Source organism: Anas acuta, chromosome 9, assembly GCF_963932015.1.
Source record: "Anas acuta chromosome 9, bAnaAcu1.1, whole genome shotgun sequence".
Classification (NCBI taxonomy): Eukaryota; Metazoa; Chordata; class Aves; order Anseriformes; family Anatidae; genus Anas; species Anas acuta.
Window position 1 is genome coordinate 7,399,181 of NC_088987.1, and position 23,462 is coordinate 7,422,642.

Sequence of the window (23,462 nt, forward strand, 5' to 3'; positions counted from 1 at the left end):
CCCAAGATGGCGGCCGCAGCCCCTCACTAAACATGGCCGCCACGCCCCCACCGGCGGATCCGGGAGCGGGCGGAAACGGAAGCGCTGCTCGCGCGCGGCCCTGTGGCGGCGGGGCGGGAGGCGGCGGCGGCGGAGCGGGGCCTCGCGGCCGTTGCCAGGTAACGGCGGGGCCGGGCCCGGGGCTGGGCCTAGGCCTGAGGCGGGCGGAGGCTGCGGCCTGCGGGCGGCCGGGAGGGTAGCGCCGTGCCGCGGGGTGACCCCTGGCTCCGGGACACGGCTCCGCGCGGCGGCTGCCCTTGTCGTGGCGGTGCCCGGGGGAAGGGCTCGGGCTCGTCACGGGGACGGCGTGAGGGAGAGGTCGGTGCCCCCCGGTGCGCTCCTCCGGTCGCGTCCTTACTTAAATTTTTTTTAAAAAATTGTAATTAGCGGGGGAGAACACGCGTGGTTTCGCGCTGACACGGGTGCTCCGGGGTGCTTGGTCACTTTGAGGTGACTTTCCCCGCAGGCACGCCATGGCAGAAGCCGCGGTGTCCCCGCTGAAGCACTTCGTGCTGGCGAAGAAGACCATCACTGCCATCTTCGACCAGCTGCTGGACTACGTCACCGAGGGAGCGACTTTCGTGGAAGGTTGGTGTCCATCCCCGACACGAGGACCTGTCTGTTACCTTGAATTTGTTTTGCAGTAGTGCAGTGTGCATTACCGTACAGCACCATGTGCTGTTCAGGTAAATGTACACCTTCAGAAATCGTCCCATTTTTATTTTATGTTTTTATCTTGTGCTAGCAGCAGCACTTAGGATGGTTACATGTTATAAAATCTGTATTATGTGGTAGGTGCCTTCCACAAGGGTCAAAGCTGAACCACCTCTGCATTTATAGCCTTCTTTCAGTTTCTTTTATATAGGAAAAAAGGACAAACAGGCACTCCCAGTGTTGAGTAGGAAGGTAGATCAACACAATACAGTGCAAAGAACCCACAGTTACACCTTCAAGTTTTAGCAATGTGGAGGTGCATGTGTTGCCACACAGATATGGTTGCTCATGGCCCCAGTGAGCTTTGCAGTGAGAGGATGAGATTAGACTGTAGGTTCACCTGCAGCAATTTGTCATGTGCTGTGTGGACCTGTCAAATGATGGGGTCCAATATCAGATTCTGTAGAAGGGTTTTGTTCATTTTGTTTTACCACTATATAATAAAAACTTAGACAGATCTTTCACATGTGAGGTACTGATAATCTAGATCTTGTGTCCATAAGCATGTAATCTGTTTTGTTTTGTTTTTTTTTCTTCTTTCTATGTGCAGCAACATACAGGAATCCAGAGCTTGAACATATAGCAACAGAAGATGAACTAGCAAAAATACAGGCGTATAAAAAGAAGCTGGCAGTCATCGGTGAGGTGCTTTCACGGAGGCACATGAAAGTGGCATTTTTTGGCAGGTAATGAACAAAATTACCAGAACTTAATTTGATCTCTCTTCTCTTTCAGAGCTTAATGTTCTAATTCCAGTGCATATAACCTACAAATAAGTTCTTCATTACAGGATTATTGTTTGAAACATAATACATAAAAGCATGCTCACCCTTACCTAACTGCTGTCGTTGATGCCGTCTTGTGCCATTTGTGTAACTGAATTATGTACGTCTTGTTACATGTTTTATTGATAAACTATTTAAAAATTTTTTTTTTTTTTTTTTTAATAGAGCTATTATTTGACTTAAGACGACGTGAGGTGGTTGTCTTTTACACATTTTTTTTTTTTTTTTACATGATGGCTTTGTTTGTTTACTGGACTATAGTTAACAACTTTATGTTTATGTTTATTTTAAGTACTGAAATCTAAACTTTGAGCTGTTTATGTTTCCATGTATAAGCAACTGAAGAAAAACAGTCTGTTAGAGAGACTTGCCTTGCTGCTTGTGTCATTGGTTTAACAGATCTGTGTGATCATCGTTAGGAATAATAGTAGCAGCGCGCTATATGGCTTACAGATAAATCTGAACATAATATGAATTTCTGCTGCCATGAATTACTGACTAGGAAAAGTTCTAGTTCAAAGTCCTTGCTGGTAGTATTACAAATGGAGTATCAGGTCTTTTGCATATTTAGGTAACACTTCCAAAGTTACAGATTTGTAATCTAACTTCAGTTCTAAAACTAAAAAAAAAAAAAAATATAGCAATTAATTTTTTTAAAAAAACTTTTGGTCACCTTGGGATCATTTCAGCTGTATTTTTATTGTTTGTTGCAGAAAAAGAGGGAGTTAAAGAGAAAAGTTTCTGTTGCACCCCAGAATATGTTGCTACATACAAAGTTTTTGCCTCTTTTTTTTTTTTTTTATAGAAGTGCTGTCAGGTTCTTGGACCCAAAGCACTGAAGCTTTATGTATCTCTCTTTGCTTTTAGTTGTGTTGTGTTTTGCTTTTCACTCTCATCATAGTGGAGAGGTTTGAAGTTTTCACTGAGTCTTAACGCTTCTCATAAATGTCTGTGTGCCACACATTGTGCAATTCTCTTCTTGCAAATTTTGGACAGTGTAGAAATAGGCCAAAAATCGGCCTTACTGAATGCAAAATCGTATGTTAGAGAGCAAAATCCTTCCAAGAGATTAAGGTTCCAGTGCTTTCAAATGCTTTTATGTGACTGATTAGCCTGGTGTCTGTTAGCCCAGTTTGCTTCAGGAAATTTTTTATTTTTATTTTTTTTTCCCTGTGCTTAAATTTAACGTGTGGTTACTTCTATTTTCTGGAATATGACTCTTCATGTTCTAATTTTTAAAATTTTGTAATAGCATTGGAAAAAAATGTGTACAGTAGTGTTTGTACCCTTGCTTTTCTAAAAATGGTTCAGCTATTAAAAGAAAAACAATAAAAGGATCTGGGATAAATAAATTGGTTTTATCTCAGCCTTGACATTTCACAAAGTTAAAAGTTGAATGCGTTTACAAGTTGTGATGCTTGTTAAAAGATGCTTTTGCAAGTTCAGTGCAGGAAAGAGAGAATGAATGTAACCTTAACTCCCCCTCTGGCATTTTGAATACATTTGTAAGCTGTTGTACAGGGAGCACCGAAGTAGCTCCAGAAATGAATTACAGTCCACACTTGCTTTGTACTGTTGTGTAAGAGTTAAGCCTCAAGTCTCTGTGGGTGAGGGGTAGGGGGTTAGAGCAAAGTAGGGCACTGCAGAGAACTTCAGGTTCTTGCGGAGCTGAGGAGTTGGCAAACAGTTCCATTTGGTCAGTAAGATTTTGGTTAATTTGCTTCTTTCCTTCTGAAGTAAGGACAAGACTCAGTTTCACGATTAAAAACAGCATTTGCATTATAAGGGTTATAAGTGAGAAATAAATTTGCATTTTTATTTTTTGCACATTGCTTCACATCTTCCTTTGGAGGTCTTCATTAGGCTGAGGTTATTGTCAGTTAAATGATCTGAGCTGTCCCTATTGGCTGTGATGAGACTTCCCAGGCAGTGATCCTTTTGCACCACATCTAATGCTTGGTGGGCTATATCAGAAGCAGTGGTTCGTTCCTGAGTGGTACAGAACAAACGTTTCCTGAAGGCTGTGGATGAGGTTACTGAGGTGGTAATGGCACAGGCATTTTAAGGAGTCACCCTAGAGCGTGGTACTTCTCTGCCCCTGTCATGCAACCTTTTCCTCATGTCCTCTGGCATCCCTGGAATTCCCTTAGCTTTGCCGTGAGAGGCATGTGGAATAGTTACCTGATCAAAACATGATCCTGCCCAAAATGCTCCGCAGATTTTTAGTCAGTCCTTTTTTGCAGGACTGCCAGTGCTGTCCCCCTGATGTGGGACAGGGTGCTGTGACTTAACAGTTGCTTTAAATTGGTCAAAGGCATCATTTTAGGCTAAATGCTTCTTCGCTTCTTCTGGTGCAGATTTTAGAAATGCCGTATGTAGATTCAGGTATGGCAGATACAGGCATGCTTCCCAGTACAGGTTGGGCTTGTTCAGCTGGTGTGAGTTATGCAAATGGCAATTTGCTTTCTTGCTTGGGTAGGCAGTGTTGGTATCAAGAAAGATTTTTGGAATTGCTATTCAGATGAACTTTTCCTGCACTTTCTACTATTTTCTGGCAAGCTGTGCTACTGGCTTGATGCCAAATCACTCCAAACAGCTAGCAAAATCTGGGTCTAACGTGGTTAAAGGGGGCACGTTCAGTTCAAAACAAAGGTGTGTTTAATGCTGCTGTACTATGCTCAAAGTACTGCTATTTTCTTTCCCTCTAGAACAAGCAGTGGGAAGAGTTCGGTCATTAATGCCATGCTGTGGGATAAGGTGCTGCCCAGTGGGATCGGCCATACAACTAACTGCTTCCTCAGTGTGGAGGGGACTGATGGAGATAAGGCTTATCTTATGACAGAAGGATCCGACGAAAAAAAGAGTGTCAAGGTAGAGCTTTTGAATGACTTCTGTGAATGATTTTGAATTATTTCTGTACTTTTCATGGTATCCATTTCTCCAAAGACCTGTCTGTTAACAACAGTTACAAGTCTAACTCATTACGTATTTTTAAGTTCTTATTCAGGAAGGAATAACTAATAAATGAAAATATTCTACTTCAAAATTTTTCCTGGATATTTCAAGGAAAATAACTAGCATGTGTTTCCTTGTGGCATAGCTTATTTTGAGAGATCTATTTTTACAGACTGACAGTAAGTTCTGTTACTTGCTGAAGATTAGGAACATTGCTCTCATTTGGCCTTACAGCGCTTACCTTATTTAATTGCTCACGTTGATGTGTTAAACCTCTGAGGCAAATTTGTGCCAACTCTCGGTATCGCAAATTCTAGCCCTGTAAGGAATACCACTTTGTGACTGCAGTGAAACTCCTGTTTGGTTTTCAAAGTACAGCTCATTCTTTAGATGGCAGTGAGTCTGAAGAGGTTTAAAAAATAAATTAAAATTAACAAATATTCACCTGAAGTATGAACTCTGTTACTATATATGACAGGTTTGCTTGAGAACCAAATTCGGGTTGTTTATAGACATGTTTGTGGTGCGTATTGCATGTGTGTCTTCTTTCTTTATGCTCTTTATAGACAGTCAATCAGCTTGCTCATGCACTTCACATGGATAAAGATTTGAAAGCTGGCTGTCTTGTCCATGTCTTTTGGCCCAAGTCGAAGTGTGCCCTGCTGAGAGATGATTTGGTTTTAGTGGACAGGTATGTTCTCTGTTTTAATAAAGACTTTCTCAAATAAATAAACCACTGTAATATTTATAAAAGAGGTTTACTGTTTGCTTGTGGTATGGCTACTGGGCTGCAAGACTATTGAGAGGCTTTTTTTTTATATCAGTAGTACAGAGTTTGTTCTTCTGTATATAGTGCTGCCTGTCATCGCTCCAGTGATGTTGGCCTTGCAGCAGTTGGAACACACAGGTGTCTTGTGATCAGCTGTATAAAGGACTAGCTTTTGGCTGAGTATGCTGCCACTTTTAAAACAAACACTATGGGAGCATGCATAGGGTTGTTGCAGCAACTATAAACCTTCTGCGCATTCCCGGTCCTTAAGTGCTTCAGACTGATCACATGAAGTGTGAGCGGTCTGGACTTCATATCTTAAAGCTTCTTTTAAGAGTTGCAGTACCTGCATACCACAGTAATGAGTGCCTGCAAAACAGAATTGCTGTAGTTGGTTCTGTGTGTCCACGTGTTGGGATTGTGTTTCCCATTGTTCGTGTATAAAAGAATCCTGAAAGATTTAGTTTATCTGTGTCAAATGTCAGTATTCCAGGCCTCTTTGAGCTATGAACTGGTAATAATAATAATAATAATAATAATAATAATAATAATAATAATAATAATAATAATAATAATAATAATAATAATAATAATTTCAAACTGCCAGGTGGTCTATACCTAGTATGTGAATGTAATAGAGATTTTATTCTTGAGTGAACTTGTAAGCAGTGCTTTTTGTTGCATCTCTAATCTTGCACCGTTGAAATCACTGGAAGTTGTCCATGTTTCTGGGGTACAAACTCAGATCTCGTGTCAGTACTAACGCCAGCCTGGCTGGCAAAGGCTGGTGCTGCTTTGTTTGACATACTGATGGACCTCTGAGCTTATGCAGTTGTGCTGTTTCCCTGGGGACATCTGCATAGCAGAGGTGTGCTGGAAGCCCAGAAGTGATCCTTGCCTGGGTATGATACTAGACGTGATTTAATCTGCACAGTCTTGGTTGCTAAAGGTGAAATCTTAAAAGACGAGCAGTCTGAAATCTAAGAACAGGTACTTGTAAGAAGAAAATCACCTTTTAAATAAAGCAAATTTGAACCAGGAATAATTGAGCTGTTGCCAACAGGACGTGATCATCTTCCACTTAGTCCTGAAAAACTGACAGCATTATAGTCCTAATTTCATTTTAATTGTCACTATGTTATGCAAGCTGTGCATAGATCTATTAATTTAATTAGGCTTTTATTAGTGGAAAATTTTTTAATGAACAACTGTCCTTTTTGATTACAACCTAAACATGGGATACGGGGAGGAAGACCATTCTGTGAGACTGCCTAGATTTCTGACAGACTGCCTGTTACTTTTTTTAGCTATTATGATCTGCACGTTTATTCATTAAACTGCATCTTGTAATGAGTAGATGGTCTAATGAGTGATATGCTAAATGGTAATGAACTTTTTATTTCTTTGCCTTAAGCTTGAGTTAAGCATTAGACTACAGATATAAAAATTCATGTCTTACAATAAGGTTCTTAGGCAATCCCAATCTATTTTCATCAGTTTCTAAAAATGAATTGCTCCTTTGCTGAATAAATACAAGTTTGTGGTCTCAATTTTCAACAGCCCTGGCACAGACGTCACTACAGAGCTTGACAGTTGGATTGACAAATTCTGCTTGGATGCTGATGTGTTTGTCTTGGTTGCCAATTCTGAATCGACTCTCATGAACACGGTATGGCGTGCAATGGTTTTACATTAGTGTTTTGTTTAAATATTCAGCAGTTCCACAACTGAAAGGCTGCCATTAGTCCTTTACAGAAGCTCCATGAAGCGCTGCAGGTGGATCGTGTGAATAGGATGTGGGGTGTGAGGCAGGAAACGTGTGTCCCTCCTTAGGGAAAAGAGAACCTGGTTTTTACCAGCTTTGCTTACACTGACTTGAGCATGAAATTTGTCCTTTCGGTTTCCCTTTTGATAAATGCCTGTAGCACTTCTCTTGTTTTCCAGTTTGTCCATATTTCTCAGCCAAAGACATTTGTATTATCAAATACATCAGTTACAAAGGATTTCACATACAGAAGTTCATGAATATACATGAAGTAGGTTAAGGAAATTTTTCTTATTCCTTGCGTTCTTGCCTCGGAAGAGGGTAAATTCCCTTAATGTACCTTGTGTTGAGGACAAGTGCTACAGGTTGCCCTTGTATGACTTTGTGCTTTTTCATATGAAGATGCTAGCCATAAGCAGTCATGTTGCATGAAATAGCTGAAGATGTTTTAACACCTTTATTTTATAAAGCCCTGTCTCAAGAGAGAGAGAGAACCTCCGTACACCTTGCAGCCTGAATATTATATGACTTGTAGAAAGAGAGCATATAAGGTGGCCAAATAAGCTGTTCTGATATTCAAAACATGCCCAGAGATTTACTTTAATTTTATAGTGATCTCCAGTTTTGACTAAACTTCTATAAGTATTATGAATGTACACAATTTCAATATAAGGTTTCTGTGTTATTGGTTTCTGTGTTAATAGTGTGCCTGCCAAGATGTTGTGCAACACTACTGGGAAATCTTGGAGATTTTTATTAAGCTTCCTGTAGACAAATAAAATGCTCATCGTTGTTCTGAGGATAGTTCTGACATTTAGTGTTTGAGCTTTCTAATTATTGAGGCAAATTTTAATGCAATAAGGGTCTGAATATGCAGACAGTGTTTCCTTGCATTGAGTAGAAATTCGAGAAGGTGAGTTTAAAGACAATTCTGTTTTCTGATCTGAATCCACAAAGACTTAAATATGAAAGAGATCTGACTTAAAAGAGAAAAAGAGAATTTTGGCAATATTCAAGGCAAAGACAGGGTTTGGCACAACTGCGGCTGTATCTTTTCTGTTATGCCACACAAAGAGCACTTTTTGGCCTATAGTCTTGCAATTTCTTTGAGGCATAAAACTCTTCATTTATTTATTTATTTTTACAACTGTCATGCCTCTAAACCCTCATTTAATACTGAGCACCTTGTTACCATTAGAATCTAGAGGTGACTGGTATCCAGGGTGCATATTGGAGTGGAAGGAAGTAGATTCTAGTTGTGGTTGTGGGGCCTTGACTTAAGCAAACAAATTTTTTTCTCCTTTTTCTAAATTTTCATTTTTCAGCTTAGTAGACGCAAAGTTGCCTTTAACAGTTGTATAACTGCTCTAAAGCATTTGCATTTTGCTTTGCATTGTGGCAAATGCTAATTTCTTTCTTTGCCTACACAAGTTTATCCTTCAGGTTAAACATATGGTAATTATGTTCTCATCCTGCTTAGGCATTATTTTTACCTTTTGCTGTAACTGGTTTGAGAATATTTGGCAGCTGCTATACAGCCAGACGTTCTCTGCATAAACACAATTTTTATGATAGTCCCTCATAAATTCTCATTAAACTAAGTTCTCGTTTCTGCGTCAGTAATCTTGTTTCACATACTTACTCCCCAAATGATGGAGACTTAATGTATCTCCAGCACAGTGTCCAGAATATCTGATGGTGACCTGCTGCAGGTTCAGAAAGCTTGTAACAGCAGAGATCTTTTCTGCTAGAGCTGTGCTGACTGGGGATTCACTCCATCGTGGTTTTTACCCATTACGTCTGCAGCAAATAGCAATGATGGGTGGTAGGTACAAGAAAGGGACCTAAACTATGTTTTCAAGCACGTGCTTGTTTTCTTGCTGAATGTTCCATCTTAAAAATGGCTTTTCCCTGTGGCTCAAGCCATAAGATGCAATTCAAACAGGAAATGTAACTAACCTGTAGTTCAAGCTAATATTTTCTTCAACCAAATTATAATTAGAGATGACGAATATAGTATAGTTTATGGGTGTAGAAATGAAATTTGGTGGGTTCAAGAAGAACGTGTTGGTAGTACATACAGAAAAGGAAGACATCAGTTTTAGCCAGGCATCTTGCTTTAAAAAAAAAAAAAAAAAAAAGGAAATAGAGTAATGTTTTGTGTGCTCCTTCCCTTTCTCTTCCCCAACAAATATTGTGAGTGTATCACACAATTGCTAACAAATTTAATAGAAAGCTATAAGAATTGAAGGAGATAAAGTTTTGTAAGAGTGAAAGCAGAAGGAAAAAAACAAAAGAGCAAATAATGTGACAGATTTATAGAAGAATAGATTTTTTTTTTGTTCCAGTGTTTTCTAAAATACTTGTTTTAGAAATTTTATTAATCGTACCTACTTTTAGAGAAATTAACGGCAGCTAATTGATGCCAGTTCTTAGCATTGGCTTCAGTTCTAGGATACTTAATGACTTTTGAACTAACATAAGCCTTTTTGTGCTGATTATCTGTGGGTTTTAATGCTAATAAGTTATTTTTAATATGAATTTCTAAAAAAAATCTTGTTTATATTCAGAATCTGTTACAGAAAAATGCATGGCTGTTTTGGATGTTTGGGAAGTTTTCTGTTTGTGTTTTAATTCTTAGGAAAAGCATTTTTTCCATAAAGTGAACGAACGGCTTTCTAAACCAAACATCTTCATCCTGAATAATAGATGGGATGCCTCTGCATCAGAACCAGAATATATGGAAGATGTAAGTGACTTGATGGCTCTTATTTGGCATTATTTTTGTATATTAAAAAAAAAAAAAGACCTGCACATGCATGAAGCATGCTAAATTGCTTCAGTGATACAGGTCTTAAAATGAAAACACCAGCTTTGTGTTATAGTAGCAGGATAAGTTATTAGATCGGTAAATGGAAATAACTTGCTGGTCCAATTCAAACTGCAGCATGTGCACACAGGTAACACAATGGGAATCTTGCTTAGAACCTTTGTTTTCCACAGTAAGCTTTGTTTAAAAAAAAAAAAATCTTCTTTGTATTGCCGTTTAGTTTTGTAATGGTGGTGCAGCTCTGCGGTATTGATTTGACAGTGGCTCAATTTTTGCCTTTTTCTCATGAGCTTTTTACCTTTTCCTCAGGTGCGCAGGCAGCACATGGAGCGCTGCCTGACTTTTCTAGTTGATGAGCTCAAAGTTATTGATCCTGTAGAAGCAAGGAATCGCATCTTTTTTGTTTCAGCAAAAGAAGTTCTCAGTGCCAGGAGACAGAAGGCCCAAGGGATGCCAGAGGGTGGTATGTAGGAACTCTTGCTTTTCCTCAAATACAAAAAAAATCATAAAACCCGATAAATATTTAAGATACAGTCATTGTTATGCTGTATTGTTTTGTTTCACAGGTGGAGCGCTTGCTGAAGGATTTCAAACCAGATTCCAGGAATTTCAAAATTTTGAGCAGATATTTGAGGTATTTATGATGGGCACTTTAGACTACCTCTTTTATTGATGCAAAGGTAACTTCTGTTTATGCTTAGCTTAATTTTACTGAACGTTACCGGTGTGAACAAGTGTTGGAGTGTCAGGTATTGAAACTGTGTGACAGCTTCGCTTTATCTTTCATCTCTGTTCATGTGTTTTCACTTCAAATAGCAGGTTAAAAAGAAGTATTATTTAGTGAGAGAAGGGATCAAAACTGGCCTTTAAGCTCCTGTTTAGAAATCTCAATACCAATGTAGTCTAAAAGATACAAGAAGAGACTGTGCTCTTAATGGCTTATGGCCGGTAGCTGACAGAAGTTTTTGCTGCTCAGTAAGCCTTATTCTATTCTGAATTTGTTGCTGTGTAATTAATTACTGTAATTCAGGACTCGAACAGTGTAACGTATTGTGTTTCACTGATGTAAAACTAAATATTTACTTACATTTTTAAAGCCAGAGTTTTAAAATTATCATCATTATCTACCTCTTAGTTCTGATACTCTGAACACTAACACTGTTTGTGCATCCTCGTTGCTGTACAGAATCCATCCTTCACCCTCAGTTTAGCCGCATTCATAGCTGGAGTTTACACTTGCTTCCAAAGTAGGTCTCGCCAGATGATGTTGATTTCTGTGTGATAGATTTAATTCGTTTTGCGGAATGTGGTAACTCTGAAGCCGTTCTTGGTTATCTTAAGGTGGCATCTTGGATGTGCCTCGATTGTTCTGGGGGTGTGTGTTGGCACATCTCATGCAACACAAGCTTGAAAAGTATGACTGCAGTTTCTATCCAGCAAATGCTAGAGACTGCTCTTGCATGCCTCAATCAGTAATTTCTTGTTCTGTATATTTAAAAATCAAATTACCTTTAAAAAATATTTTTTTCTTTCGTTACAAGCAAGCACATTTGACCTTAGTAAAACTTGCAAAAAGGAAGAAAATGTCAGACTGAAGTTTACATTCAGTCCTTATCCATGCTCTCGTAGTAGATGACTGAGTTGTTGAAATGATAAGTTTAGAATACAGGCAGGGCACGAGTCCATGTGACATAAAATTTCTTGTTTTTGTAGTGCAACTACTCATTGTAGCCAAACTTGCATTTTTGTTTGCAGTTTTAGTCCCTAGAATTATAGTAGGAAACTTCAAATCAGTAGGAAAAAAGTGGAAATTAAGCTTATAACTCAATTACTGCCATGTATTTTTGCACTTTTTTCTACAGTCTCTTACAGTTACATGGGCAGTTTCCTACGTTACAATGGCATTTCATTTGTAAGCAAGGCTGATACTTAAGTGGTTTACCAACTCTGAAATCTTCAGATCTAACTCTCAAATTACTGGCACTTGAGCTGATAAAGTCACTGATAACAAAAATGTGCTGATGTTTACCAGCACTAGGTCGTGTATTAACAAAAATGTTGTACGTCAGGTAGAATTTTCTGTGTTCAGTCTGGGAACAAAATTCTACTTGCTACCATGCTTTATGCATTGCTAGACAAAATTTTGATGGTGTTTATCTGTGAGTACAGCCTAAGCACTTCTCGCTAAAGCATTTTGGATTTACTTATATTTCCTGACAGCTGCAGGTCCCAAGAATCGTGGATTACACTCCAGTCTGTGAAAGGGAAGGGGCGAGAGCAGGGATGCTTCTGTCTGTTCTTGTCAACAATTAACCTTCCCTGCCTCAGTCTGTCTTCCTTGCCCTTTGCTCCTTACCCCTGTTCGGGTGCCATGCTCAGACTTCCCACGTCTCTTGCTCTCTTCCATCCAGGTCATACCTCTAAGCTGTCTCCTCACCTCATTTATGCACCTGTCTGCTTGTTCCCACTGACTGTATCTGCTGGGTTTGCTCCTGCTGGGTTTTCTCACCGTGATTTTTGTCTTCACTGCATTAAAAACTGGCCAGCTTCTTCCTCTTTTCCACGTGTGCTGAGAGGGGGAACTGTTACTTCTCCAGTACTCCCAGATTTGGGATTTTAGTACCAGTTCCCCAGTGGGAAAACCTGTCCATCCCGAGACGGGTAGGAGCTTAGTATTGCTAGAATTTTAGAAAGTCTAGAAGCAACCTTTCAGTGCTAGCTTGCAATGATAATAGGAAAATTTCAACCATTTATGCTGTGGAATAATGGAAAGTAGTTTGTGTATATTTTTTTTCTGAAATTTTACAATGAGATACGTAGAAATACCTTACCAAAATGACCAAAAAAACATCTTGTATTGTTCACTGTATGTAGTAGTCTATAGGGGATATTCTACATAAAAGCAAAAGCCAGTGTGCCTCAGGTTGTGGTGGTTGTCAAGTTGCTTCACAAACCTGCTAACAGAAATGGGTTGGGAAAGAGGGAGGCAGGGCAGAATAATTCCAGCTGTTACTCAGAGTCAGTAACACAGCCTGAATTAGTGTGCTACTGCTGAATCCTTCCCTAACACCGTATGGGATTATAGCAGGCTGTGCACTAAAAGTCTCTCTTGCTGTACTGGAAGTTGGCTGGAAGGTAGCTGGTTTTGATTACACTATTGAAACACAGCTTCTATCTTTGTTTCAGTAAATGTTTATTTACAGACTATCAGCAAAAATGTTACTGTCCTCCTCTTACCTTTCCCAGTTGTATAATTAACCTCTGTGTTTTTCCTAGTGCTCTAACTTGGATTTTCTGGTTGTGTTGTGAGTGACTGTCATCCTTTTATCTACCACAAACCAATGTTGGGAAGACTTTCCTCTGTGTCTAGTCTAGCTCTAACAATGTGCTGATATTTCTGAAACTCTGGCCTTTCATTGCTGATTTCTAGATCTGCTTCATCGAGGAACAGGGAATATATTTCACCCATTTTGTTTATTTTGCTTTGATCTATTATTTGTAGTTAGCTGAAATTTGTTTTTACAGCATATGCTAAGGTCATAGGCAAATCTTTACAAAGTAGCTTAAATGCTCCGAAAGGTGCATCCACAGATAAAGAGCAATTAACAAACAAAAACATCACCACCACCAAGAAAAAAACAGATCTGATGCAAAGAAACTAGGTGCTTGCTTTCCTTCCCCTAATACAGAAGATGCTGCTCTTTTGTGCCCTAGGGCAGCTTGAGCTCCAACACCATTTATTGGCTACATAACTCATGATGTGCAGTTGCTTTAAAAAATCTAAGTCTTAATTTACAGTTTGCAACAATTGATTTGCTTCTGCCCAGGTTGAACATTTGCATATCTTTTCAGTCGGTGTTCTTTAACTGTTCCTGCACAATACTGGAGGTTGCAGATTCATCAGAAGCTCTCACTTCAGAGCATTCTCTGCTGATGTGCTTAACACGTCAGTAATCTCCAAAGGAGCTAATATTTTAAGGACTACTTAGCAACTTTTCTGTCTTGTGAGATAATCTTTGTTTCCTATTCCTAATTGTGTATTTTTGCCTGGAGAGTCAGTGTGACATGAGTATGTAAAATTTGTGTTGACACTGAAGCGAAGCTGGAAGCTAAGAGTATTTATTGAAAAAAAAAACAAACAAACCACAAGCTAGGTGATATTGCCTGCATTCATGTTAGAGATTCATAACTCTAAAGGGATAGCTTGGAAAATTTTCAGAAGAGCTAGCTTTATCTTACGTAGACATCTGAGTTTGCTTTTTCTGTTTCCATTATTTATTTATTTTAAACAAAAAACCTATGCACATTACTGTGAATGAACATGGAGGTACAGATTTGCTGCTGTAGATTAATTTGAGATTTCAGTTCTGTTCTCTTTTGATTTCTATACACTTTCTCTCTTTTTATTTCCCATGGGTTTAAGTTCATGGTAGTAGCAGCAAGTGCTTTCTGACAGAGAAATTCCAGAAAGTGTTGGTATGGAATTGCAGTAATGTGTTGTGGCTTGGGCCCCTCGCAGGAGTGTATCTCGCAGTCAGCCGTGAAAACCAAGTTTGAACAGCACACTATCAGAGCTAAACAGATAATAGATACTGTGAAAAACATTATGGACGCCATAAACGTAGCAGCAGCAGAGAAAAGGTAGGTGGGCTGGAGGGCTGGTTGGTTGTGGTTTCTCCAGATCCTCTGAGGAGCCATGTCTATGCTGGTGGTTTCCTTGGGCCATTATGGACTGTAAAAATCACTTCTCTGTTGGTAAGAAATAAAGAACTTCTCTGGCCTGTCAGTCACACTCCTGTTCACCTGTGTCTGGGACTTCTGTATAGGGCTCTTGGTTTACTTTGTTATTCCTTGTTAATGATTTGCAGTCTGGGGGTTTTCTGATCTTTTTTCAAAATTATTTGAAATTGCAAGTTTTTTCTAGTTGTATCCAACATCTCAGCAGTGGTGTTTGGGCCTGCATAGGGAAGGCTAATTATTAAAGGCCCTTTTTTCTCCTCCCTCTATATTTAGTTGTAATTATGTACAAAGGTATACACAGAAGGTGTACAAAAGTATTCCAACTCCAAATGCTGCTTTTTAAGATGTATCAAAACCCAGCCATTGGCATCACATTCAATCAATGTAGCCTTTAAATGCGCCTGTAAACTTAATGCCTAAATTTCAGTCATTCTGAAATAGTGTCTTTGCTTTGCTCAGCCACTGTCACTTTGGATTCTCTTTGGCTGTCAGTAAACCATAAACTAGATGGTTCATGCCTGATGGTACATGCTTGTTTCATTTTGGGGAGAATACCTGCTGGTGACGGTGATTTCCTTTCTGCTCTGTTAAGAGTCCACTCAATGGAAGAGCGAGAAGATCAGAAGGATCGGTTGGACTTTGTTCGAAATCAGCTGAACATTTTGACAGAAGATACTAAGGAAAAAATCAAGCGTGTAACTGAGGAAGTAGAAAATAAAGTAAGTAAGGCAAAGAGGACAGTTTTCTAGTCAAGTAAGGAAGCGATTTATTTCCCTTCTTTAAATTCTAGCTTACTTGGTAGGAAACCTGTTTGATCAGGTGAGTTTGTTTCCGTAAGAGGGAGTGAATTATATCCAGTCTTCTACTAACGCTAATCAGATCTGTAGCACATGCCTTTTCAAAAGAAAGAGAAGGAAAATGACAGTCCTTCCTGAATGTCAGGTAATTGGGTTGTTTTTTTTCACTCTGCCTGCAAAAGGTAGGAGAAACACTATTGTTTTGTCTTTCAGGTCTCCTCTGCCATGACCGATGAGATCTGCAGACTTTCAGTTTTAGTTGATGAATTTTATTCAGATTTTCACCCTTCTCCTCAAGTGTTGAAGCTCTATAAGACAGTAAGTTCTCTTGCACGGCTTGAAGCCAGGCTCTTTGTCTGTCTTATAATTTTTACTTCTGTATTTTCATAATTTGCATATAATTTTATGTGATGCTTCATTTAAGCACTACAGAATTTTTGCTTTGTGACATGCGTATTTGTTTTTTAAAGCCACAAGTTGAAAATACTTTCTGCTTTGTCTGTAGAAAGATTTTCTTCAACCGTCTTTTTACTAGAGTTGTTATTGAAACTAATTCACTGAAATACTGATTTTGTCTTCACTTGTGTTAAATTAAGACCTTACATAAGTAATTTTCACCACTCCTAAAATGAAATAGAACAAAAAATAAAAGGAGTTTGCAAATACCTGAAGTTTTATATTTTTTTTCAAAAAGCTTTGTAAAAAGAAAAAAAAACACAAGTTTTCATTAAATAGTAATTTAAAATATCCTGCTCAAACTTAGTATTTTAAAAGAGCATCCACCTGTAAGTTTAATCTTTTGCTCAGCTTTTGCTGCCAATGAATGTCATAACTCCCACCTGTTTCAACCTTGTTGATCCCATGGGAATGCTGTTTCTAAGGTGGTCTGCCCTGTCCTGGCTCTGCAAAATGCGCGGAGCAGACCTTCGTAGCTGTTGGTGGCATTGGCTTATCTCTGTGTAGACCAGTGAAATCGCCTCCTATCAAACGATGACAGGAAATGCTCTGACCTGTGGTGGTGGTGTGCTCTTCATATCTGTTGAAAAAGCAGGCTTTTCCATAGGCCTTTTAATGATTACAGGCCTAGAGAAATCGTCTTCATGTCACTTTAATTAGATTTTCAGTCACAGTGTGCTATTTAAAAGTAGGGTATTTTCATGGTAACCTGCTTTTCTTGCCACTGCAAATAATAGCATTAGTGTTTAACATGTTTCTGAACTGTATAATGCCATTGATGAGCTGAACAGAAATTGATGAGCATATGTTCTTTCTGAAACTTCAGGAACTCAACAAGCATATAGAAGATGGTTTGGGAAAGAACCTGGCTGATCGTTGCTCCAGTGAAGTCAACCAGTCAATGCATCAGTCACAGCAGGAGATGATTGGTAATATGAGGAAGACAAAACGTTGACTTCTTGTTTAGAGGAAGACAATTTAAGAAAATATGCTTTAAAAAAATCTTTATGATCATGATTTAACGTTAACAGTAAAAAATGGTAAAGGAAAAGCCATCCTAGATGAAGACTGTGTATTTAGCTCAGTACCTTGTCTCTGGTATTAACAAGCACAGCTGCTTGGGGAGAAAAATAATGAGCCAGGGTAAATAGAGTGATCTGTACCCAGCTGAGGGACTTCTGAACCGGAATACTTCATCTGAATGAAGGGTTTAAGCACGTAATAATAAACCTGTCCTCTGGGAACTTGTCTAATCCTCATGTAAACCCATTTATACTTGTGGCTTCCACAACAGATTTATGAAATACTCTAATTAACAGATAATGTTTTTACAACACAGTCTTCTCTCCGGGTCCCTCCAGATTCTGAGTACAAAACAAGGGTAGTTTCACAAAACCTTTGTGGTACAGTCCTATATTTGGCACTCTGTGTTTCTGAGGTGTTGAGTTTGTTTTGGTAATAACTTTATTGCGTATCCAGTTCTGCTCTGATCTGTTTCCGGTAATAAAAGATTCAGAGCAAGATCATTTAATTACGTGATGCCTTCTTACTCAATAACAATTAACACAAAGCCATCTTACTCCATAGCAATGACTTTTCTGTATGGTGCCACCAACAGGCTTAGTCCATCCTTACCTTTTGACCAGAGTTAGAGGTTTTTTAGTTAATTTGTCTATTTTTTTTTCCTGAGGTGCTTCCTCTACACGTTGATTTTATGCGTCTGTTTTATCAGAGCAATAAACTGCCTGCTCTGTTAGGATCAAGACTGCTAAAATGTCCACTGATTATTTTATCCTTATTGTTTTGTTTTGTTTTGTTTTAAAAGTCAGTTTAGATTCTTGGTACTTCACAAAGTTAGTCAGCAGTAAAAGCATTTAACTTCTGAATATGCTGAAGCTTTCAATGTTAACTCATCTTTACTATTCTCTTTTATTTTTAGAAAATCTGAAACCGTTGTTGCCTTCTGGTGCTCAGAATCAGCTCCACTTGCTAATTCCATGCAGGAGGTTTGACCTTAGCTATGACCTAAACTGTCATAGTCTTTGTGCGGATTTCCAAGAGGATATCATGTTCCACTTCTCCTTGGGATGGACTTCACTTGTAAACCGTTTCTTGGGTCCTAAACATGCTCAGAGAGTACTACTGGGACTGGCAGATCCAAACTTACCAGTGAGTGTTTCAAAGACTACGCTGACAAGTGCCTTTATTGAGGTTATATTGATTTTTATTTTTTATAACTTTATTAACTTCTGCTGTTTACCTGCTTGCTGCTACTTTCCCTTAGCCCTGTTGTGTGAAATACTTTTGGTGAGGGTTGTTTTTATTTGATTATATTCAGGGTTAAAAGGGAACAAAAAACCTTTCCTAAACTTCCTGCAGATGTTAACCGAGTTCTGTTTTGCTTTGGATTGAACCCTCTGGTTAGCCTTTTTATTTGTAACTTGGGCATTCTAACAGCAGAGCCAGAGTCCAGGACAAAAATAGTATTCCAACCTGGTCCCCATTTGGCAAGGAACTCTCAGAATCTCTTCTGCTTATCAGGAGCAGACTTCTGTGCTGAAAAGTTCCCTTTAAATGAATCAAATCCTGAATATATGAAAACAAGATAAAAACAATCTGCTGTGTAGTCCCATGATGCTTTTTATTCAGGCTTCTGTATTCCACTCTTCTAGATCCCTCGTCCTTTAGCTACCACCCCGTCTGCTGCCAGCCTTCCTGCCCTAACTCCAGAGAACACACCACAGGATGATTTTATGGTTCCCTTGGTAATGAGTTTAGCTTCGCTGACATCACGGACCTCTATGAGCATCATCGTTGTTGGCGGAGTGGCAAGTAGTCTTAGTACCATTCACTGTCCTGGGAGTGATGGCAAAGATAAGGCCATTCTCTGCTGTGTGGAGTTTTGTAGTGTGCAGCATGGAGCATGGAATGGCTTATTGACAGCTAGGCTAGATGAGTGCACTGGGTATGAGGAATCACTTTGTAGTGAGAAAATTGCTGTAATTACTCTGAGCATAGTTGGACACATGCTGTATTCTATCTCTCTGTGTTGGTGCCTTACATAGTTTGGAATTGGTGGGAGCTTTACTTTCTCCATCCTCCTTTATTAGAAAGCAGTGAGGCTTCTGTGAGGCCCCGTGTCAACAGGGTATCAGCTTATCTGGGTATATCTGTATTGCTCTACAGCAATACATTTCCCAAACTAACCTGGTGAAAGGGCCATGCAGATGACATAAAAATGGGTGGAATTCGATTTCTTTATAGTCCTGATACTGATTGCACTCTATAGGGCAACTCTTACATTAATGAGTCTTCTTTTCCAGATCTGGAGAACAGTAGGCTGGAAGCTCATCTCTCTTTCCCTGAGTATGTATGGGTTGTTGTATCTCTATGAGAGGCTAACTTGGACCACTAAAGCGAAAGAGAGAGCCTTCAAGCAGCAGTTTGTGAACTACGCTACGGAAAAGCTGCAGATGATCGTCAGTCTTACGAGTGCCAACTGCAGCCATCAGGTGCAACAGTGAGTATGAGAGCGGCGCTGCCAGGCACCCAGGGAAACGTTGGGTTGGCCTGGGGTGGGCACCGGCTGTGCGTGGTGTGGGGAGGCAGCAGAATGCCCATGCAGCTTTAGGGTCCCTTGGCATTTATCGTGAGGGACACACACAATGTTGTTAGGAGGGGGTTTCTAGAGTGTGAAGTTAATGCCTGGAAAGGGTAGTGCATGCCTCTTCGTGTGTATGTTTGCATGTGAGAATCAGTCTTAAACTCTGTGCAGCACTTCACTGCAAAGACATGGGACTTAGCTCGGTTCCAGCAGAGGCTGAATTTGTCTGCTTTGAGATGAGCATTGAATCACTTCAGACTGTGAGCCCGGAGGTGGTTTAATTGTGAGCATTTGTTCTGTTTTCTGCCTCAAGTGTTGGTATGGCCAGGTTTTAAGCAGCTGGTCACAGTTCTTCTGCTCCGCAGAAAAGGAACTGAAGAGACCTGAGCTGTTCAAAGTTTTTTGTGTCTTTGCCAAATGTTTTTCCACCTGTCTCTGCAGAGTAATGTTGGGTGACTGGCTCCTGCAGCCTGACCTGTTGAGTTTGTTTTGATTCGGTTGTTACTTCAGCAGAGTAGGCTGGCTAAATGAGACCTCTAACCAGCAGGGTGCAGAACACCTCTCCTGTGTAGCCCAGGCAATGCTTTACTAGCACAAAGCTCAGCTTCAGATGAGGAAAGAGAATCATCCCCGTGTCCAGCAGCATTGTGTCTCTGTGAGGACATGGACGAGCTGGACTCAAACCAAAGCTTCAGTGAGGTGAAGTAGAGATCAGAAGATTTGTCTGCTCTGTGGGAGAGCCTGCTTGCTGTCCTGCGGTGGTGTCAGTGTTCTGTTGTTGTTTTGTTTGTTCCTTTTGTTTGAGAAGGAGTCTTGGGACCTAGCTTGGGAACACAGGACCGAAGAGGCGAGTAGGACAGGATGTCTCTGCACGTCTGGGGCACTTCTCCTACTCACCTCACCCTGCAAAGTGCTCATGTGCCCCTCGTGAGCAGAGCACTCGGCGTGGCACGGGCTGTGGCATGAGAGAGCACTTGGCTGCTCAGGCACGTGTTCCTGGCAGTCCCAGTCTCAGACTCAATACCTGTAGGTACACAGTGAAAAATTGCCAGACATGATGTTGGCATAGACTGAACATTTCTATGTTCAAGGTTACTTTTTAAATGTGAAAAGTACCTAATTCTCCTGATTTCTGCTGTTCTGTAATCTTCCTGGCAGCTGGAGACTTTGATTGCCGTGTTTAACACGCTGCAGTGCTGCCATTTATTGTGTATTATTTTTGTGGCAGGCATCTGTAAACTCTGACTACAAACTTATTTTTCCTTTAGGGAAATGGCAACTACTTTTGCCCGGCTGTGTCAGCAGGTGGATATTACCCAGAAAAACCTGGAAAAAGAAATCGATCGGCTTTCCAAAGAAATAGATCAGCTGGAGAACATCCAGAGCAGCTCCAAGCAACTACGGTAAGTCCGGGTGTGACCGGCCAGGAGCCAATTCCTAACCCTGCTGGTCGCTGTGAGGTTGGTGCTTGCTGTTACTTCAGGCTGAAAATGAGGTCATCACACGGGCAGAAGGGTTATGTTCCCTGTAGCCAGGTGGCTGAGCAAAGCTCCCAAAATCCTCTCTTAGTCAATCTTTACCTTACCGTGTTCTATGGGAGACAGCAGGAATGTGTCTTCCACGGGTAGAGCGCTGTGGCACCTTCCCCAGGAACCCTTCCCATAGGAGCAGCCACACTGCACCGAGCCATTCCGTTCAGTACCGTTTTTCTTTTATTACCAGCAGCAGGTGTTTACAGAGCAGAATTTCCAGCAGTGAGTGGTTCAGGGTCTCAGGAGCAGCCTCTCTCTTAGTCTCATGTTTTCTCCCTGCTGTAACCTGCCCCTGCTGCGGGCTGCCCCTTGGAGCTCGGGCACTGACGAGCTCGATCAGATCAATGTCCTGCACTGCAAGAACAGCCTGAGGGGGTGGTGTGAGGAGCAGTGCTGAGCGCCTGCCTAACGCTGCAGAACCTCTCCTAAGTTAAATGCTGAGGGTGGGAAAGGTCCCGGTACCAGGGTGGTCCTGAGGAGACCTGGGGGAAGAAGCAACCCCCTGGCAGACAGCTGCTGGCCTTCCGCTGCCTGGCCTGGTGCTGCACTTGCAACATTCAGGGCTCTGACCAGGTTTTCTCAGCACTGTGGGTTTGCGAAATAGAAATCAAACACTTGATGTGTCTTGTGGTGGTGCTGCACTGAAGTAAATTCACTGCTTTTGTTTGTTTTACAGAAACAAAGCCATTCACCTTGAGAATGAACTAGATCGCTTTACAAAACACTTTCTTCAAAAGAGTAAATAAAATATCATTGGTAACTTTCCCGGTGATCCTTTGTAGGACAAAGTAGAAATTTTACAGATGACACTTCTCTGTGGAGTTGCATGAAATGATTATATTTTTAATGTTACTTTGATTACACTTAATTATTATAAAACTGGTTTTGAACTCTGATGGTGAACCAAACTTCAAGAGCTGTGGGACTTAGAGTGTTACGTTTGTTTTTGCTGATTTTGGGTTAAAAATTATCCTTAAACACTAAATTTCTTTGGGCACTTGACAATAAAAACTCATATCCCTTTTGGTTTTCATTAATATTTAGCAGTGGCACTCACTTCCTGGCATCCAGGAGGAGTTTATGCAGGGAGAGAAGACTTAACACTGTTATCACCGTCTCCTGTTACCAGTTGACGAGGAATAGCCAGGGAGGAAGGATGCTGCTCTTTCACTTACGGTTGTTTTGTTTTTGTGTTCTATTGAAGGGAAGTACAAAGTCTAGCATGGGGAAAGGACTCTTGACTGTTCTAAAAGTGAGTGAAATTTTGTCGTGAAGCGGTTCCTCTTTGAATGGAAATGAAAGATGCTAAACTGTACAGCAGTCACTAATGAAATGCAGTGGCCTCCAGTTGCCCTGCTGGCTACTGCATGTAGGTAAGGTGGCATTGATGAAGTTAGTGAAGGGGTGGAAGGGTCACTTGCCTCTGAGAGCACTACTGGAACCCGCGTGCAGGTGAGCTGCAGGTCAGTGGTGGCAGCACCATGCAGAGGTAGTGCAGCCAGGGGGGTGTTGGGCACAGCGCAGATGGAGGCTGCACTTGACAGTTTTTGCTCATGTGGGGTCCTGAACAGCTCCTTGGCGCTGCCATAGGGCAGAGGTCTTCGAGGTGAGACCTATGACAGGTACGTTTGAGTGGTTTTACCATTGCTCACCCCCAGCAGTGCAAAGCCTCTTAAAATTGCTGCTGCCATTGGCAATCACTTAACACCTTCATTTTTTCTAACCAGACTTTTTAAAAATAACTTATTTTGAAAGAGAAAGCCTTTTCAGAATATTTATATATTTTTATGGAAGTATTAATGTGACTAAATGAAATATTTGCAAATGAATAATAGCAATTCAAAACTAAGAGGTAGAGATTTGTTATTTTCCAGTAAAAAGGGCTATCCTAAAAGGAAATACATTTTAAAAGCTAATGCTAGAGAGGTAGGTTATTAGTAATTTGAAGACTAAGAGCACTGTTTCCACCATGATGTATTGTGGTGTGTGTTTTTGACTGTGCTAGCAGAAGCATGGCTGTTTTGAAACTGTCTTTAGCAGTATGCATGAAGTGTCTCAGGTTCTCTGAGGGAAATAATTGTGAAATATGAAAATGATTAACAGCCCAGCCCTCTTGTATATGAGGTTACACATATGTATTAATGCTCTTTTCTGGAGCATTTTTTTAACGGATATTGTATGAAGATAAAACTTTAAATGCATGTGTTCTATAATTATTTATTAAAAAAATATTGTCTCCCCTTTGCTTTAGTAAAATTATTTGACAGCTGTCTCAAATATGAAAATTCATGCCACTGTTCCCATGTGTACACTCTAGGACAAAACCTGTAACTTTTGAGGTTGAGTTTTATGTGTGTGTGTTTTTTTGTTTGTTTCCTCCAGCAGACTAGCAAGCTGTGCACTGTATTTGGGGTTTGGAGAAAGTAATTAGCGCTACAGACTTGACAAAATGCAGAACCAGGAAATGGCTGCTCCT

The 23,462-nt window shown here is 40.3% G+C and overlaps 1 protein-coding gene across 2 annotated transcripts; it reads left to right on the forward strand.

Annotated features, from left to right (window-relative positions):
- The first annotated feature begins 2 nt into the window (after nt 1-2).
- On the forward strand, nt 3-23,227 carry MFN1 (mitofusin 1). 2 transcript variants are annotated; one of them, XM_068692657.1, is made up of 18 exons: nt 3-158; nt 506-627; nt 1,304-1,439; nt 4,247-4,409; nt 5,060-5,184; nt 6,823-6,931; nt 9,669-9,776; nt 10,167-10,320; nt 10,424-10,491; nt 14,377-14,498; nt 15,190-15,316; nt 15,608-15,712; nt 16,677-16,779; nt 17,790-18,019; nt 18,523-18,678; nt 19,174-19,370; nt 20,723-20,857; nt 21,663-23,227. In XM_068692657.1, the coding sequence occupies exons 2-18, from the start codon at nt 513-515 to the stop codon at nt 21,730-21,732; spliced, it is 2,223 nt and encodes a 740-aa protein (XP_068548758.1). In that variant the 5' UTR covers nt 3-158; nt 506-512; the 3' UTR covers nt 21,733-23,227. The 2 variants fall into 2 exon arrangements, with proteins under 2 accessions (XP_068548758.1, XP_068548759.1); XM_068692658.1 differs by lacking the exon at nt 3-158 and adding an exon at nt 191-357.
- Nucleotides 23,228-23,462: the final 235 nt, after the last annotated feature.